Source organism: Natrix helvetica, assembly GCF_964273705.1.
Source record: "Natrix helvetica genome assembly, chromosome: 1".
In the NCBI taxonomy this organism is placed as follows: Eukaryota; Metazoa; Chordata; class Lepidosauria; order Squamata; family Natricidae; genus Natrix; species Natrix helvetica.
The window spans coordinates 289,607,383-289,627,451 of NC_138548.1; the positions used below are offsets into that span (position 1 = coordinate 289,607,383).

The 20,069-nt window shown below is 40.6% G+C and overlaps 1 protein-coding gene across 1 annotated transcript in view; it reads left to right on the plus strand.

Annotated features, from left to right (window-relative positions):
- The window catches only part of ITK (IL2 inducible T cell kinase), a 50,303-nt gene that overhangs the window by 10,568 nt on the left and 19,666 nt on the right, over positions 1–20,069 (plus strand). The window contains exons 2-7 of the mRNA XM_081938436.1: positions 12,605–12,709; positions 14,097–14,178; positions 14,944–15,072; positions 16,625–16,665; positions 18,608–18,759; positions 19,283–19,348. Of these exons, the coding sequence (XP_081794562.1) occupies positions 12,605–12,709; positions 14,097–14,178; positions 14,944–15,072; positions 16,625–16,665; positions 18,608–18,759; positions 19,283–19,348 (575 nt within the window). The remainder of the gene's footprint in view (positions 1–12,604; positions 12,710–14,096; positions 14,179–14,943; positions 15,073–16,624; positions 16,666–18,607; positions 18,760–19,282; positions 19,349–20,069) is intronic.

Consider the following 20,069-nt stretch of genomic DNA (forward strand, 5'->3'; position numbering starts at 1 on the left):
GCTGTGGAGTGACTGCCGCCGTAGAGGGAGGATCGCTTCGATGAAGTGTCCATGAAGGGCCAAACCGTGGAACTCCTCCCAGCTCACCAGGTAGATAGCTTGCCGGTATCGGATCATTGATTTGGCCGCCGGAGCTAGTTGTTCGCTCAGATCTGGGCTGATGGGCGGCGTCAACAGGTCTTTGTGAACTTGGAATAACATTTGGAACATTTGAGTTGTTTGACGCTGCACCGGTGTCTCTTCGCCTCAGTTGATCTATGTGCCTCCTCCACACTCTTCCATCTCCAAGGAGGACCCTATAGGAACAGGGCCCCGTTAGCTCCGATACAACACCAGGCACCCATTTAGGATCTCCTGCAAAGTTCTTAGCGAACACTCTTTCCCCTACCATGAAAACCCTAGGGGGGGGAGAGGATGGGTAGGAAGGGGTAGCGTAAAAGGGATGTAATCTGTCTAACGTCGTACGTAGTTTCCTTCCCATTAACAACTCGGAAGGGGCTTTGCCAGTTATTGGGCAAGGGGTGGTATGCTGGCATCTTAAGAATGTGGCTACTCGTTGCTGCATTGGCAAATGAGCCATGTGATTCCTTGGCCGTGCGCACCGCGCGTTCTGCCATTCCATTAGCCGCCGGGTGGAAGGGAGCCACGGGAGCGTGGCGAATGCCTTGGCGTTGGAGAAATGTCTGAAATTCTTGTGAAGTAAATTGGGGCCCGTTATCCGACACTATGATGTCAGGTAACCCATGTGTTGTGAATAAGTTGTCTAAGATTTTTATAGTGGCTGCAGACGTAGTGGAATGCATAGGGAACAGTTCTACCCATTTTGACCACGCGTCAATTACCAAGAAGAAGGTGGTTCCCTCTATTGGTCCTAAAAAATCCACGTGGAGTCTGCTCCACGGCGATCTGGGTTGTTCCCATTCTCTAGATGGGGCTGCTGGTGGTGCGGGGCGGACCTGCTGGCATTGGGGGCATTCCTGTACCCACGCTGCAATATCCGCATCCATGGAGGGCCACCATATGTAACTGCGCCCCAGGCATTTCATACGGACAATGCCAGGGTGGCCCTCATGGAGACGAGATAGCAGTGCCTGGCGCAATTTGCTTGGGATTACTATTCTGTGTCCCCAGAGGAGGCAGCCTTGGAGAGATGACAGTTCCGTTCGGCGGCGGTAGAATGGCAGTAGTGGCTGGTCTATATCAGAATTAGGCCATCCACTGCGGACGAAATGAATTATTTTTGAGATGATGGGGTCTGCTTTGGAATGTATTGCTATGTCTGATGCAGACAGTGGAAGTTGCAATTCATCTAAAAGGCAGATTGTTTCTGTAGGAGCTGGGTCCAATACCGGAATAGGTAAAGGGCAACGGCTCAAAGCATCTGCATTGCCCATTGTTATGCCTGGCTTATGGATCAGCGTGTAGTTATAGGCTGATAAGAATTCCGCCCAACGGGACATGCGGGGAGATAAAATTTCTGGAGTGGGCCGGTCGCCAGCTAAAATGCCTAGAAGTGGTTTGTGGTCCGTTAGGAGGGTAAATGGCCGCCCATACAGGTAATGGTGGAAACGTTTTACTCCCGCAACGGCGGCCAGCGCCTCCTTGTCCAGCTGGCTATAATTACGCTCAGGCTTGGACAAGGTGCGGGAGTAGAACGCTATGGGGGCCTCTGAGCCGTCAGGATATACATGGCTCAGCACTGCGCCCACTCCAAATGGAGAGGCGTCGCAAGCTAGCTGCAGGGGCCACTTCTCGTCGTATTGCGCTAGCACTGGTGGAGCTGTCAAAGCCTTTTTGACAGCCGCGAGCGCCTGCGCCTCGCGGCTGGTCCAGAGCCATGGTGCTGAAGTGTCTAAAAGTCGGTGGAGGGGCTCTGCTAACGACGCTTTGTGTGGAATGAACGACGAATAAAAATTGAGGAGGCCTAAGAAAGCCTGCAACTCAACCTTATTGGTTGGGGTTGGTGCGGAAAGGATTGCCTCCACCTTTTTTGGTGATGGATGGATTCCATCTTTATTTATTAGGAATCCCAGGAATTCTACGGCAGGGACTCCCAATTTACACTTTGATGCCTTAAGATGGAGGCCTGCATCCCGGAATTTTTGGAGGACCGCACGTAGGGATTTTATTAACGTGGGGGCGTCTTTGGCTGCGATGAGCACATCATCGAAATAGGGTGTGACCCCAGGAATGCCATGGAGCAACCGCTCCATCAATCCCTGGAATATTCCTGGGGCCACACTGACGCCGAATTGCAGCCTACGACATTTAAAAGCCCCGCGGTGGGTGACTATTGTCTGTGCCAGTGCTGTGGCTTCATCAACAGGTAGCTGTTGATAGGCCTGGGCTAGATCCAATTTTGCGAATATCTTACCTCGTCCTAATGTGTGTAGTACGTGCTGGACTACCGGTACTGGGTGGGGATGTGCTTGGAGGGCTTTATTAATTGTTGTTTTAAAATCTGCGCATATTCTTACAGAGCCGTCAGATTTTAGGGGAACAACAATTGGAGTTTCCCAAGGGGAAAAATCAACTGGTTGTAGAACTCCTTGTTCCAGGAGTTTGTCAATTTCCGCGTCTACTTTCGCCTTTAAGGCGAATGGTAGACGTCTGGCCTTAAGCCTGATGGGAGCTATTGAAGGGTCGAGGTTTAAAGATATTGGGGAGCCCTTGTAGCAGCCTAATGATGGTGAAAAAACATCTTTGAATTCCGCAATTAGAGAGGTGAAATGGTTAGTAGGTAAGGAAGAGTATTGCGTTGCATGGATGCCAGTTATTGACAACCCCAGAGCACTGAACCAATCGAGCCCCAATAAAGAGGCCAGGGGATCCTGTACCACTAATAATGGTAGGTGGCCTGTGAAGGAGCCATAAGTAACTAGTAGCTTAGCGCAGCCTAGGAGCTTGATGGAGTTTCCCTGGTAGTCTTTCAGACGGCAGTTTGCAGGGCTGAGTTGCTTTACTTTGTAGTGGGGTAGAATAGATGATAATGTTTGCCAAGAAATAATTGAGCGAGCTGAGCCTGTATCTAGCTCCATGGAGCAAGGCCGGCCTTCGAGGAAGATAGTCAGGTGCATCTTACCGCGACCTCCTGCAGATGCGGATGCTGAGTCGACAACCCATTCAGGGTTGTATTCCTGGATGTCTCCCAGAGATAGAGAATTTAGGCGGCGATTAGGTGGGGCAGGTGCAGAAAAACGGTAGGCAGCATTTTGATTTTGTGGCCGGTTGTCAGGAGCGGATGAGCGGCATATTGCTGCTAAGTGTCCCTTTTTCCCGCATTTCCGGCAAATAGCTGCCCTAAATCGGCAGGTTGAGCGTGCGTGCTTGCCGCCGCAGCTCATGCAGGCGCGACTGTCTCTAAAATTTAATGATTGCAGACGATCTATTGCTAAGTCAATTTCTGATTGTATAGAGGAGGCTAGTTGTTGATGATTTACTTGAGGCGATGGAAACTGTTGTCCCGTTGGCAACGGCTGTGGCAACCGTCTACGGTCAGGGGTTGACTGTTCGGCCATCTCCGCTGCGCGAGCCTCATCAACGGCAATTTTCAAAGTGAGGTCTGACCGGGATAGAATTCGGCGATGTAATTTCACGTCTTTCAGACCATAAATAAATTGTTCCAACAGGGCTTCGTCCAAATCAGCAAATTCACAAGGAATAGCAGCCGCACGGAGCGCAGCCACGTAGTGGCTTATGGATTGCCCCTCTCCTTGAATGCAGTGGCGAAAATCTTGTCGCCTTGCAAAACGTGAAGGTGCCGGTTCATAATGTGTTTTTAATTTTGCCATTAATGTCTCCCAAGGCACCGTGTGTACAGGGGTGGGAGCTGAGAGAGCTCTTGCAGTTGCGAACATCTCTGGTCCACAGTAGTTTAAAAATATGCCTCTTTTCCTCTCCAGGGAAAGGCTTGTTAAGTCGTGTGCCAGGAGGAAACATTCAAACCTTTCCACAAACGCCTCCCAGGTTTCTGCCTCCACACGAAATGGGGCGAACATCGATGAAGTTGTCATTGTAACTTGTTTTGCTGGGTTGGATCCGCCCGTCCTCGTCGCCAGTATTAAGTATCAGTAATAACTGACAGACCACCAGTAACAGTAACTGATTTATTCAACTTAGTAACTGAACTGAACTGAAAGCCGGTTGACAGCTATTTATATTCTCCAGCTGTCAAGCCGGTAGCCAATAGGGGCTTGATGCTCGTGCCGCCCTGGAACCTGTTTAAAACGACCAATCCTGGGCGCGCGTGGACAGGCCTCCTCTGGCGCCACCTGCTGGTGGACGCTCCGAGAATACAACAGGTCTCCTCAAGATTCATCCCCGTCGGCTTGCCCAAATCTACCCAGTCAGAGTCCAAGCCTGTCCGGATCTGAGCGTTTTTATCCTGCAGATACTGAACAAATTCTTCAGCCCTACCCTGCAAGGGGTCTTCCCCAGTTCCTTGGTTAAGTAAGGAGCGGGTCACCCTAAACAGACCGGCTGGGCGGTTATCTGCGGACGCGATGAGAGCGGAAAAATATTGCCGTTTTGCCGCTTCTATCACCACTAAGTAGGATTTAATATGAATTCTTACAAGTGTTCGATCAGATTCGGACCGGCTGGCCCTCCAGCCACTCTCTAGGCGTCTTTTCCGGCATTTCATCTCCCAGAGCTCCTCGGTAAACCAGGGAGCCATCTGGGATCGACACCGGGTCAGAGGCCACAAAGGCACAACGCCATCCAAGGCCCTAGCGGCAGCCCTATCCCAGGCTTCCACTAGGGCTTCGGTCAAGTTGTGAGCAAGGGATTCAGGAAAAGTCCCAAGCTCCATCAGGAACCTTTTGGGGTCCATCAGGTGCCTGGGGCGGAACCATCTACTCGGTTCCGCCTCCCTGCGGCGAGAGGTAGCGGTATGGAAGTCAAGCCTGATGAGGAAATGATGAGTTAAACTTCTCGCATTTTCTTCCTGATCCAACTTGGTTTTCAACATTTTTATCAATATGTATAAATGGAGATACAAACATGTCTTGCAAATATAGCATATTTAGCATTTAAATATGTATTTAAAAATATTTGATATGTTATTGTATCATGATATTCACAAAAGTCTGAGACATGAGCTCACCTAATATATGAACCAGGTGAGTCTGAGAAAAAGTTGCTTTCCTAGGATCACCTGCCAAACCTGTAATCATAGTAATTAAAATTATGGTGCCAGAGAATCAGTGTTTGATCACTATCTTGATCCCAAATGTTCTTTTCAAAAGGCAGTTGAAGCTTTCAGATCAAGCTTCTTGAATAAGAAGTGAAGCATTTTCAGGGAAAAAATTAAAGTTCAGCTGCCTTTTGAAAAGCACCTTTGGGACAAACACAACCTGGATGATTGAAAGTCTCCATAGACATCACTATGTTTAACTCCTAAATCATAATAATTATGCTTAGTATGGAATAATGAGAGTCAAAAGTCATACATTCTAAGAGCATCTAACTTGAGTAATTCTGGATTACATAACAACACAGAGGCAACATAGCCATAGAGAGCTATGAACAAGATAAGATTCATATATAAGGGTGGCCATAAAAGCAATAAGTCTTCAGTTATGTTTCTTTCCTATCTTATTTCTTACTGTCAGGCTTAGTTCAGAAGTATGTACCTTAGATCAGTGATGGCGAACCTATGGCACGCGGAGCCATTTGTCAGGGCACGCGAGGTGCTGCCCTGTTAACTGGCCAGTGTGCATGCGCACGCTGGCCAGCTGAGCTCACCCTTTTTTAAAGCCATTTTTCGCCCTCCCCAGACTCCAGAGGCTTTATAGGAGTCTGGGGAGGGCAAAAAGAGCCCCCCTGGCCCTCCGGAGGCTCCATGAGCTTCCCTGAAGCCTCCAGAGTGCAAAAAACCAGCCCTACGGGCAAACTGGAAGTTCAGGAACGGACTTCCTGTTTGCTCGGAGGATCGTTTTGAGAGCTCCAAAGCTTCAGGGAAGCCTCTTGAAGGTCCCTGAAACCTTCGGAGCGCTTAAAATGACCCTCCGAGCAAACCGGAAGTCACTTCTGATTTGCTCGGAGGGTCATTTTGACTGCTTCGGAGACTTCAGGGAAGCCTCCTGAAGGTCCCTGAAGCCTCCGGAGGGCTTCCGGGAGGGCAGGGGGGGCTGTTTTCACCCTCCCTATGCTCTTATATAGCCTCTGGAGCTTGGGGAGGGCGAAAAAAGCATGCAAAAATGGGGGGGTCGTGCCTGTAGTGCACGCATGCGCACTTGGGGGGGGGTGTTCACGCATTGCATTATGGGTGTGGCACGCCTGCACACGACCCCCCTGTGCTCCCCCCACTTATGGCACGCCAGCCCAAAAAGGTTCGCCATCGCTGCCTTAGATGATAGCCAGTAATTGTGAAAAAATTCCTTCTAAAATAATTTGATCATTAGTTCTGTTGTTTTTGTGTCTTTCCCTCAGTTTTGTTTTTATACAATGCCTTGAAACTAGATTTTTACATCTGTTAGAAAGAATCAAATTTCATAAATGAACTAAACTAAATCATAGATATATAACTTGTAAGGGGCATTAATATAATTATAGATTTAAATATAGTCTTCTGTTGAAATATATCTAAATGAGCAGAAAAATAATATTTCTGTAAAAGTTGTTTAAAATATATTACATATTTTATGAGCTTAATTTTAAAGGGACATATGTAGGATTGGTGGACTTAAATTGCCTTGTTTGCACATTTTGCATATTGTATATATAACTATTAGGAGATCTTTTTAAACCAGTGCAATTTACTATGGAATGGATGAATGAGAATAAGTTTTCATTGTTGATCTGAACATATCCAGAACAGAAAAGAAACAGGACACAGACTCTAGATTTAGGCAAGAATCACTTTGCCATAACGTAAATCAAAAAAGGCCTGTCTAGTAATCCATTCCCAGAGTAACTAAGTAGATTCTTTTGGTGAAGCCAGCTGGTATGAATGAATAACACTTTCCTGCTTATCATTCCACTTACCCAGAGGCAGCACCAGATAAAATTTGACTGATTCTCCACAAAAGTTGAATAGAGCTGAACCTATTTATCATTTGGGTGGTAGACTTCAGCTGATATTTCCATGAACCAATCCATGCTTCTTCCAATATTTCCTGTTGTTTAGTTTCCCAATTGAGTTAGACTCAGTCTTTACAGAGGGTTTACTCTTTTAATAGTCAAAGGCTTGAATAACATTCAAAGGCTTGAATAACATTCAAAGGCTTGAATAACATTCAAAGGCTGATAAATTTAAAAACACCCCCCCCAAAGAATAATTTATTTATTGTGTCATCTTTTTAATGAACTCTTTATGTTTGCAAGTTACTTGAGACAATTTTTGCTTCTGTTTGATACAATTTTAAGTGAGAACAGACATGACAATTCTTTTTTAAAAAAAGACAGGTATGACCTCTGGGCTAAGAATTAGGATCAGGTCTCCTTAGATTAAGACACCAATACCATGTAGGTATTTAAATATTTTCTATTTAAATAGTTACGGAAAGACAATCTTGAAAATCTAAAAATATTTTCTATTTAAATAGTTACGGAAAGACAATCTTGAAAATCTAAAAGTACTTCCTCCTGTCCGTACTGTATTGTTTAAATGTAGTGTATGTCTAAGTTTTGTTTGTGTGTATTTTGTATGTTTGTAAATAATTAAAAATTTATATAAAAAATAAAAATACTTCCTCTCTCTTTCTCTTTATCTTTATGTGAACCAAGGAGAGGTTTGTTTGAGACAGTTTTTTCAAGTTATTTTTTTAACCCAAGCTCAAACTCTGTTTATCTGACTGTTGTCTTGGTAGCAACTCTTCCTCCATCCTTCAAGGCCATTCCTTATGTCCTCTATGGATAGGATTCAGCCATGAGGGCTACAAATACTACACTTGTATAATTTATTCCCAATTCAAAGATAGAAATTAATTCAATAATGGGGAAAGAATTATATTCTAATTCTCTCTCATAAGCAATAGATACCTTTCTACAATGATAAAGGATTAAAGTTGGGGAAGAGAAAAGTGAAGTGTGAAGGAGATATTTAAAAGCTATTTTTCTTTTGCTGTTTTTACTGCTTGCTTCTCTAAAGAGCTTTCTTTTTTAGCTTTTTAAAAATGTCCTGGTGATGTAAATTATATTCCTAGGCATCTATCATTTGACTCTTCTGTGTTGAGCTCAAGATTTATGCAACTTAATTTGCTCTGTTCTGTATCGTCAAATGGTACCTCCTTAAATGTCCAGAGGCTGGCCACAGCATCATAGTAGGTAACATTTGCAATCTTCCCTTATGCCTACTTTCAGGTATCTTTGTTTATGTTACACAATCCAGCTTTAATTTTGGGAAGTAGATCCCTGTACACAGATAACCACAAATTCAGTAACCAGCAGTAAAGCTAATAAAGTAGTAAAGCAAATCTAAACAACAAAGCTTCCCAGGAGAAATTATTTATTGAAACAGCAACACCCGGGCTCTACTGTGATTTATTATTGTAAAGATTGAGATTCAGCTGGTCTTTGTATTTTGAAGGACTGGAGATTTAGCTCTAAGTCACCAAATATAGTTTAATAGGACCTGTAAATGCAGTTTTTATTGCTGACTATATTCAATCTCTGTGATGAGATTGATTTTAAACTAGAGATGTTAAGGTGTCTATAGCAAAGCACTTCTGAAATGCTCATAGTTCTTCTTCATTCCTTGCATTTTGTATTTTATCATCTGATGATAAAATCCTTAATAAATTATTCTTGTTGGATCATTTGGATATTTTTCAGGTTATCTTTGTTTAGTTTAGTTTAATTTTTAACATTCAAAATGGCACTGTGAACTATTAGAATAATAGTCTATAAAAAGAAAGCAAATAAAATCTCAAAGTCTCCATTTAAACATAGTATAAATCTGTTAAAGTTTTGGATACAACAAAAAAAAACACCAATGCTCTTTAAAATGTATAGGCTTTGGGAGATCTTCCTAAAGAGATTTTCTTTGCAGGGATTACTGAGAAAGTCTTTACTATAATGCCAAATCTTACAGGCCGGTAGGTTCCTATCAAGAGATGATCCAAGTCATATGCTGCATATAGCCTGAACATTTAAAAATAGCCATTTGTGTTTTTCCTATAAATAAACATGAGACCACACAACAACAGCTGTCCTATAATAGGCAACTTACCATTTGACCAGGTTAGAATCTTTTTGCTGTGTTAGTTGCAAAAAGCAACTTCCAAGGCACAGTGCTTTAACAATGTATTGCAAGAGATTAATCTAGTTGTTTCCAAAGCATAGATAAAAGCATCCAGGCTATTTTAGTTTTTTAAAAGGTTGGGGATGGTGGAAGAGCCTGAATCAGTAAAGTATTTTGTGGTATTTCAGCTGGCAGCAGCATTGGTCAGTCTTATCTGGACTCAGAAGCTAAACTGTGTTTAGTAAGATAAGTACTTGGATCATTAGGAAATACCAGGGCTAAATGTGAAACTAGTAGGAAACATGTTTTATTGAAATACTTTAAATCACTTGTTATTTTAATGGTTTTTTGTAAAGGTTTTGAAAGATTGCCTTTTGAAAGTTTAAGTTTGACTTGCTTTCCATATACAGTTGGCAATATAAGCAACTAAACAATATGGTCTGTAATGTGCTAATAGCTTCCAAGATACCTACAATTTTGTTTTCTTTAAGACATGCTGTGCTTTAAATGGAAGCCAACAATTCAGTTTTAAAAGATAAAAAAAAAAAGTAAATGGAATTATTTGTTATGTAACTATGGAAAGAAGAGTTAGAAAAGTTCCAGTTTTAGGAATCAATGACTCCAGATGTTTAAAAAAGTGAACTATACTTATGATTTAAAAATGAAACTAATTCATCAGACAATATTATTTCAGATCTATTTGGAACCCTCAAAGAATGTTTAAAAATAGATATAAATTTTGAAAGTCTTATATTCGTGATTAAGAATATTCTTTAATTCACATGATTTGGGCCGGGTCTACTCTAACTTTGTTTTATTTCAAATTAAAAGATAGATACAATTTGGGGAAGAAATGTTAAAGTATCTCCAATGTAATGTTGAATTATTTTCCTAAAATGTAGAATTTGCCATATTATGAAGAGTTTTCTTTTTTGAACCCTTGTAAGTCTCTAAAAGGGATTAAAGGGAATAATTCTATGTTATTTAAACATAGAATAGGAATAGATCCAGATTTTGAGCTTATTATCTGTTTTATTATTAAATGTTAGTGTTCTAATAAGTATAAAATGATGTTAAGTTTCAATATGGTCCAGATTTAATGATAAGTTCAACATTTGAATTAATTCCATGTAAGTATTTCTATATAAATCTTTTGTTTTTGTGTATTCAGTCATTGTTCAGTTCATTTAATCATAATATATTTAGATTTTACATTTGTATGGATTTTTTTGTTTTTAATTTTTAAAACGTATTGACTTCTTTGGTTTTATTTTAGCTTTTTTTTTTTTTTGGCTCTTATTACTTACTTGTGTCTTAGCTACCATATCTAGTACCCTGGTATTTTTTTAAAAAATTCTTAATATAGTAAAATACAAAAGAAAAAGATTTCTTTGAATATTGGTAATACAAAAAAGAAGATAAAATCTATATCACCTGCAAGTATTAACAGTCCTATCAAGTCTGTTTGTTTATATTTTCTATTTCTAAAACCTCAGAGCTTGTAATTATTAGAGGTTGTACTAATAAGATACTCAATAAATAATATTCCAATTCATCCCAATTATTCTTTAGCAATTTTGGCAGCTTCTGAATAGTTGGATAAACATTAAAAATGAGTTGAAGGAAATTGACATAACAGACTAGGCAACTGAAAAATATTACAGAAGAAAGGCAATGGCAAACCATCTCCATTCTGTTGTCAAGAAATTGTTTGACTGTGTCTACATAATCATCAGAATTCTTTTTCACAGAAATTCATGAAAGAATTTAGTGCATTTAAACATATGCAGAGTATTTTATTTCACAATAAATATTGCTATGTATCAAGGATTTGTTGAAAATAAACCAGGGAAAGGCTCTTTTCATGTTCAGTTTTAAACTATATACTGTATCAAGTCATTTTACAAGTGAGGGCAACAGAAACAAAACAAATGTAATTATAACCACAGGCACATATTTAAGTGGCAGGCATATTTTGCTAACACTTGCCTGGTTTAGGGCAAAGTTTGGTTTGGAAGAAAAATCCCAGAACAAATTTATTCTGAAAACTGTTTAAATTAGAATAATCCAAATCCAGAAGCAATACTATCCAGTCCTCTACCTTTAGAGGACATGGGTTTGGAGATTGTGTCTTTGTGAAGCATCTTTTCTTTGATACTCTTCGGCTCTTCTTTACCTGTTTGAGCTTTAAAGTTTTTCCTCTCCTATGTTGAAAAGGAATACGCATCTTCAGATGCCTCGTTGATTATGTTAGCAATGGCATAACCAGGTCCAGCACCCACTTGTCATATTTGACTGCTTCTGGCACGTTTCTACCCTGCCAATTGTTGGGTCATGCCCCCCATGTCTATTTTGGATTGGGGTGTGACCTGCAGAAGAGTTGACACTCTATTTCCCCAAAGGCATCTGCTTGAGTAATGTCTAACCAGCGCTTCACCATGCCCTGTTCAGGCATTTTTCAGGATCCTTTTATATGTGGGTTTAGCATTCTTCTGGGCACATTTTTAAATAATGGATGACAGATAAATTGTATAGGTCCTTCTAAACTCTATGCAGATTCGCATATGGTGACACTGAATGCCATAACCTATAAATAGAATGTAACTGGCAATCTATTTTCACTAAGTTGTCATCTGCAAGCATGGAAAGATATAAGCTATCACACAGCTGTGGGCTATGTAAGGCTTAATTATATGTGAGTGACAACTATGCAAAAATCTACCCTTCCATTTTGTGAAAGTTTTCTTCAATCAAAGATGCTTCTGATGTTTTTCTGGTGATTGCATCTTAATGCCATTTCTTATGAAATAATTAATTGTGTATCATTTTTGCAAGCCAGTCAGATTTGTTTCTGATAGAAAAGGCATAAGATCAGTTGCTTGTCACATTAGAAGAATTATTCCGGAAACTCCACATTTAAGGTCTGTCTGAAAGGAATGACAAAAAGTGTTACATCTCAGTTGTAGAAAAATCAAAGCAGGAAATCAGTTACTTTCAAAGAGGGCTGTGAATCATTCAAGGCAAGGCATTAATGGACAGCGGGGTTATTATAGTTGTTGCTTTTTGGCTTCCTGTTCAATGCAGCTTTTATAGCAAAATATACAAACCAACGCATTGATGCTTCCTAGATCTACCATGGAAAAAAGAGACGGGGGAAAAGAAATCCTACTATTTCTCAGGAAATAAGTCAGTTACATGTTCAGAAATTTAATTAGACATTTCCCTAGACATTTTTTTCTTCTCTATTTTTTTTTTTTTGTTTTCTGCTGAAAATCATAACATGACATTCATTGTTTTCACTTCCCTTGCTAAAATACTTTCCAGACACGTAAGTTTAAAGACTTAGTAGTGTAATGTAATGCAAGCAATGAAACCAACCATGGGCCCTAAATGTATTTTGTATTTTCTTTCTCCTCTTAGAAAAAAAGAATTCTAAAGGGTTCAGTTGAACTATCCAAGATTAAATGTGTAGAACTTGTAAAAAGTGATGTCCCAGTTCCATGTCACTATAAATATCCTTTCCAGGTAAGTATCAACATATGCCATTACAATCATCCTAAACATAATCAGTACATCAAACTTATAAGTCATGCTTAATGCTTTTTTAATTGACCAAAATATTTAAGGGGTAAAAACTGTTTAGATGGTGAGAGAGAAATTGTAGCAAAAATAGTTTATCGAATTTCAGACTTGTTTGTTTTTAATGCTAATCGGCATTTTTAAAAAGTATCCCGCTGCTTTGTACAATACCTTTCTGATCAAATTTTAGAACAGTATGTAAAATTTAATTTTATACACATATTCTTACTGTTTCTTCTTTTGTCTATTTCAGCCTCTTGCTAACATTATTTTCATCTGCCGCAAAATGCTTTCAATAGCATTTTTCTCTAGAAAGAAAACTCTAGAAACTCCCAACCCCATCCCCAAACACAAGTAATTAATTGGAGAAAAAACTTTTCTTTTCTTCTGGAAAATATGGCTTCTTTTGAGTGGGTTGTACTAAAGCAAGCCAGATATATAATAATGTAAATGGCATGTGAAATCATTTTTCCCCTCAGCTGTAGCCCAAATGTTAGCTTCCTGTTTGGCAGTGAAATGAATGATCCATAGTTTGCTGCAAATACAGTGTCATTCAGAAAATTTTTTAAAAATGATCCTAGTGATACAATTAATGATTGACCAAGGCAGAGATAGCTTATGGTTTCTGTTTCTTACAGGACAAATACAGAAGTGAATATTTGTTGGGGAATTAAGAGTTTTACAATCTCAATTAGGTTTACTCTCTTTTAAAGAGCAAAATTCTATTCCAGCCTGTGGAAATCTGTTGAAATTTTGAGAAGAACTAACAGTGGAATAGCAATAACACTTAGATTTATGTACTGCTTTGCAGTACTTTACAGCCCTCTCTAAGCGCTTTACAGAGTCAGAATATTATCCCTAACAATTTGGGTCCCATTTTACCCACCTCAGAAGGATGGAAGGCTGAGTCAGCCTTGAGCCTGGTGAGATTTGAACTGCCAAATTGAAGGCACCTGGCAGTTAGCAGAAGTAGCCTGCAGTACCACACTCTAACCACTGTGTCACCATGGCTCATGATGGGTCTTCAGTGCTTTTTATTATGTTTTATCCATTGTGTGTAATATATGTAATGCATTCACTACACACACACACACACACTACAAACACACACATTCCACACACACACACAAATATATCAGAATGAGAAATAATGTTCATTTGACAAAATGATTAATGCAATAATTATGTTAGTAATCTGCCACCACATTAAAATATTATTTATTAATACAAGTTCACTTTTCCTTCTAACATCACATTAGAAACCATTCATAGAAAGTGAGCTGATCCTGTTCAGTTTAGAATCGACTCTAAATCCTTTTTCCTTCCATCACAGATTTTTCATGACAACTATATGCTCTATATCTTTGCCCCCAACCTAGCAAGCTGCCAGAAATGGGTCATGGTTCTGAAAGAAGGTAATTTGTTACTCCTCACATTGTAATTCTTCAGGTCAACACCTCATTTGAAATTCAGTATGTCAAGGTAACATACTGACTAAGGTAATTAAAGGCTAAGAAATATATATTGGACATAAGGTTTTTGTGGCTTTGACTTTTATATTCTTGTTTCCAGCTGCAGCCTTTAATTATTCTAATATCATTTTTTTAAAAAAAAACAGTTAATGGCAAACTGTTGATGGGAAAGATTTATTTCACCTCCATATGCTGGGAATAATGTTTGAGGATGAAAGGGTTATGTGTTTACGTATCTAATTAAATTATATGCTGCATCAACGCCTCCTTTTGCATAATAGCACATTAAAATAAAACAAGATTGGCCCTTATTACAATGATAACAGCTTATTCTTGTATTATTTGTAGTAAGTGCAATGGCATGTACATCATCTGTTCATAATATCATGGTGAAATCTGTTCTCCAAACTGAGTTTTGCATTTTGCTTTGTTTTAATCAGAGTAAAAGTAGCTTTGCTTTTCTGACTCATGGTCAGGATGCTTTGGAATTTCACCAATACCGGCTCTTTTCTGTTCCATGGGGTAGAGGATGTAATGGAAGCAATTCTTTACCATCAAATGTAATGATTAAAATGACTCTCTAGGAATTTGGGAAATGGCAATCCCAATACAATTGCAGGGTATCAGTTGGGGGAAGTCTATTGTAAAAGCTATTTACCATTATCAGGATTGTTCTGCTTGGAGTATATGACATTTTCCCCATTTTAGAAACTAGGAACAACACCACTTTGGTGTCAACGTTTCACCCAAATTTCTGGATAGACGGACGATGGAGATGTTGTGGTCAGCTAGAAAAGATGGCAACAGGCTGCATGGAGTATATTCCAGCCAAGACTGGTAGGAAATTCAAAAGCTTCTCTTCCATCAAGGCTTCTAGAATAATTTAAAGTACTCCTATATAAGCTATAGGACCGTGATGGCGAACCTATGGCACGCGTGCCACAAGTTGCACGCGGAGCTATTTGTCAGGGCACGCGAGGCGCGTGTGAGTTCACCTTTTTAAAGTGAGTTCACCTTTTTAAAAGCTATTTTTCGCCTTCCCCAGGCTCCAGAGGCTTTATAGGAGCCTGGGGAGGGTGAAAAGAGCCTCCCCGCCCCCCCGGAGGCTTCAGGGACTGTCCCTGAAGCCTTCGGAACGCTTAAAACCACCCTCCGAGCAAACCGGAAGTGACTTCCGGGTTGCTCGGAGGGTCGTTTTAAGTGTTCCGAAGGCTTCAGGGACCGTCCGAGGCTTCCCTGATGCCTTTGGAGCGCTTAAAACGACCCTCCGAGCAACCCAAAAGTCACTTCCGGTTTGCTCGGAGGGTGGTTTTAAGCGCTCCGAAGGCTTCAGGGAAGCCTCCGGACAGTCCCTGAAGCCTCTGGAGGGGCTCTGGGAGGTCAGGGGAGGCTCTTTTCGCCCTCCCCAGGCTCCTATAAAGCCCCTGGAGCCTGGGGAGGGCAAAAAAAATGTAAAAAATGGGGGGGGGTGTCGCGCATTGTGCGCGCATGCGCACTGGGGGGGCGCGTTGCATTATGGGTGCGGCACGCCCGCACTCGACCCCCCTGCGCTCCCCCCACTTGTGGCACGCGAGCCAAAAAAGGTTCGCCATCACTGCTATAGGACATCTGTAAAATGTGTATGAGAGAAGTTTTATGTTTAATTCCATTGTTTTTATGTAGGGGCTTGACTGTTTTGTGGTTTGGCTCATGAGAGTGATCTGCTCACCATATGCCTTGAATCTGTAATGTGGATCTATTCATTTCCTTTGGGACTGAAGATTTCCAGACTCAGTGTTGGTCATCTATAAAACCAATAAATGTCTAAATCGTCAACTTCTACATAATATGGTGCAAAGCAATGTGAAATGCCGTAAAACCTAACTAGAATTATTTTCTTGTGCTTCCTGCACTGCGTTTGTGATGCAGTCACTGTTTAGAACATATGTGGATGGTACTGTTAGCTGTCATGCACTTTATGGGCTGCACATTAATTGTACATCTTAAATAAGCAAAATGAATATTGCGGATTATCTACTTTAAGTATGAGGTTTCACTTTTGGATTCACTAGGATCTGTGAATGGTTTTTCTTTTTGGTGCACAAGCATCACTTCCTTTGCTCTGGCATCTGTGTTTAAGGGCAATACTCTTATCCTCTTATCACTCATGTCCCGATTATGGGTTGCTGTTTGCTTATAGTTTCTAGTCATGGTTCTTAATCCAGTCAGTACCTTACCCATTTCCTGGGTCATTGGAGATGTTCATTTCAGCCCATGATTTAAAAATATAGAAAACAATCAATATACAGTTACTCCTTGAAAACACTCAGATTTATAAAGTTCTTACTTTTTTTTTTTTTGGTTTGGTATGCACACACGCTATGTTGATTTCATGTTTTTCTTTCCCTAGCCTCTAGTAAACCTCTTCCGCCTACACCGGATAATAACATGGTGAGCATCAAGATATGGGTAGTACTAATGGAAGAGACATCATATTATGGCATTGATGTCACGAGGCCTGAAGTTCAGTTTTTGAAATGTTATATCAGATTTTGCATCTAAGATGTGGTTTAATAGAATAACAGAGTTCAAAGGGACCTTGGAGGTCTTGTAGTCCAACCCCCTGCTTAGGCAGTAAACCCTACAACCACTTCAGACAAATGGCTATCCAACATCTTCTTAAAGACTTCCAGTGTTGGAGCATTGACAACTTCTGGAGCAAGTTGTTCCACTGATTAATTGTTCTAACTGTCAGGAAATTTCTCCTTAGTTCTAAGTTGCTTCTCTCTGTGATTAGTTTCCACCCATTGCTTCTTGTTCTATCCCCAGGTGCTTTGCAGAATAGCTTGACTCCCTCTTCTTTGTGGCAACTCCTGAGATATCGGAACACTGCTATCAATGATAGCAATTGCAATAATGATTGCAATTTTTTTTCTAACATCTCTAGTTAAAATTTTAGTAATAGCTCTGCAATTTGTGATGATCATATTTCAATATCCTTCATTCGAATGATCTCGCATGATGCCTTCTACTATTATTTTCTAACAATACAGCAAGTAGAGCCCAATTTGGTTAAAAAAATGTAAGGTTCATTCATTCAGTATCTATTTATAGACAAAAGGCATAATATTGAGCCAATTTGGTCTAGTGGTGAAGGCATCAGGATAGAAAATGGGAGAGTGTGAGTTCAAGTCCTGCCATACCCATGAAACCTGGGTACAAAAATTATTTGCAAAAATAGTAAAAGCAGCCCACAAATAAAACTTAGCAATAGCACTTAGACTTATATACTGCTTCACAGTGATTTACCGCCCTCTCTAAGCGGTTTACAGAGTCAGGGTCTTGCTCCCAACAATCTGGGTCCTCATTTTACCCACTTTGGAGGGATGGAAGGCTGGGTCAACCTTGAGCCTGGTGAGATTTGATCTGCCAAACTGCTCACAACTAGCAGTCAATAAAAGTAGCCTGCAGTACTGGACTTTAACCACTGTGCCACTGTGGCTCTTAATTATTTAAATAATAAATTTAAAAAGGCTAGTATGCCCTACAGCAGTGATGGCGAACCTATGGCACGCGTGCCAGAGGTGGCACGCGTAGCCATTTGTCAGGGCACGCGAGGCGCTGCCAGCTGAGTTCGCCCTTTTTTAAAGCCATTTTTTGCCTTCCTCAGGCTCCAGAGGCTTTATAGGAGCCTGGGGAGGGCGAAAAGCCCCACCCCCACCCCCCGGAGGCCCTCTGGAGGCTTCATGAGCTTCCCTGACGCCTTCAGAATGCTTAAAACAACCCTCCGAGAAAACCGGAGACTTCCTGTTTGCTCAGAGGGTCGTTTTGAGCGCTCTGAAGGCGTCAGGGAAGCCTCCATACAGTCCCTGAAGCCTTCGGAGCGCTCAAAACGATCCTCCGAGCAAACCGGAAGTGACTTCCTGTTTGTTCAGAGGGTCGTTTTGAGCGCTCCGAAGGCTTCAGGGACCGTCTGGAGGCTTCCCTGACGCCTCCTGTAGGAGTCCGGGGGAGGCTGTTTTCGCCCTCCCCAGGCTCCTATAAAGCCTCTGGAGCCTGGGGACGGCGAAAAAAGCATGTAAAAATGGGGGGTCGCACCTGTAGTGCACGCATGAGCACTGGGTGTGTGTGTGTCACGCATTGCATTATGGGTACGGCACACCCACACACGACCCCCCTGCGCTCCCCCCCACTTATGGCACGTGAACCAAAAAAGATTCGCCATCGCTGCCCTACAGTATTAATATTACAGGCACCATATATCATGTAATTCTAGAAATCTTCATTTTTTTTTGAAATATATGATTTGATAATGCTGACATATTATATATGTAATCAAATATTTTTGCAGTCATTTTCTGTTTTTAATATGTCTTTCTTTTAAAAAAAACAGAAATCATCACTAGATACCAAGGAATCTTCAGTAGTTGCCATTTATGATTATGTTGCTCAGAATTCTCAGGAATTGACATTACGATGCAATGAGGAATATTATGTTATTGATAACTCTGAAGTCCATTGGTGGTTGGTTCAGGATAAGAATGGGTAGGTCTGTAGAAAAAAAGCGACCTTTTCTTTTTTAAAAAAAACTGTATGTTCTAATTCCCTCCTACATTACATTTTTCCCATATGCTGTACATTTCTAATTAATTTTGTTTTCCTGTCTTGGATTTCTGCACTATACCTTAAGTATAGTCCATGATGAATAAGACACATAATATATTTTGTTATGTTTTAGATGGCCTAGACATAAATAAGTCCAGATTATCTATTTGGACATAAATCTTTTTAACATGTATGTGTTATTGTCTTTTACAAATTTAGATGAAATGTTAATTTATGTTGCAAGTCCATGGATGATATGACATATGATAAATAATAAATAATAATATGCTTTGAAATAAAATTGATAGTTTTACTTTCTGTATTCAGTATGAAATGGTGCCATTTACTCATTAATTCCATCTTCAGAAGGTTTGGTATCATGTATTCTGCTCTAACAGACAATTTTAATGAAGTCATATGCTGACGTTTTTCATCTTTTAATAGAACAACTTATTTGTTGCAGGCATGGAGGATATGTGCCAAGCAGCTACATAGTAGAAAAATCACCAGACAATCTTCAAATATATCAGTAAGAATGTGTTGCTTCTTTGTATGTAATATCATTATCAAGAGACTAAGGTGTAACTGAAACTTTGAATTATGTAATTTTTAAATCTTAACATTAAGATGTCAGTTCAATTTTTATTAGAAAAATAAACTGATAATGGCATTCAAAAGCATATAGAAAAAAAATCATAAAGCTGGAAAAATAGTTTGAGGAAAAGCATATAGAAAAATGTTAGTTGGACAGAACTCTCGAGCAATGCTGGGTTATATTAACATTCTTTTTTTTTAGAGATCACAGAAAGAAATGGAAATCTCAGTTTTCCTTTCCTTTTATCCGATGTGATTCTAGTCAGGATCAGCTGACCTTTGCCATCTACGTATACTTGCTGTTGACAAGGCCTTCCAAAAACTTGTAAGAAGGCTGTGCCCATCCTCCTCCAACTCATGCAATGTTTCGGCAGGATTTCAACGGCACAGGCAGCCTCAGGAAGAAGGCCTGGCACAGCAAGTAGCTGCCTCGCATAAGGCCAGGCATATGCCTTGTCAGCAGTGGAAGGAAAGAGAAGGTGACAGTCAGCTAGAGACGGCATGGTCTATGGCCAAGATGGCGAACCTATGGCACACAGAGCCCTCTCTCCGGACACGCAAGCCGTTGCCCCAGCTCAGTTCTGCTACACATGCACGCCTCCCACCAGCCAGTTGATCTTCGTGTCTCTGCTGCGCATGCGTGGGGGTGGGTGGCT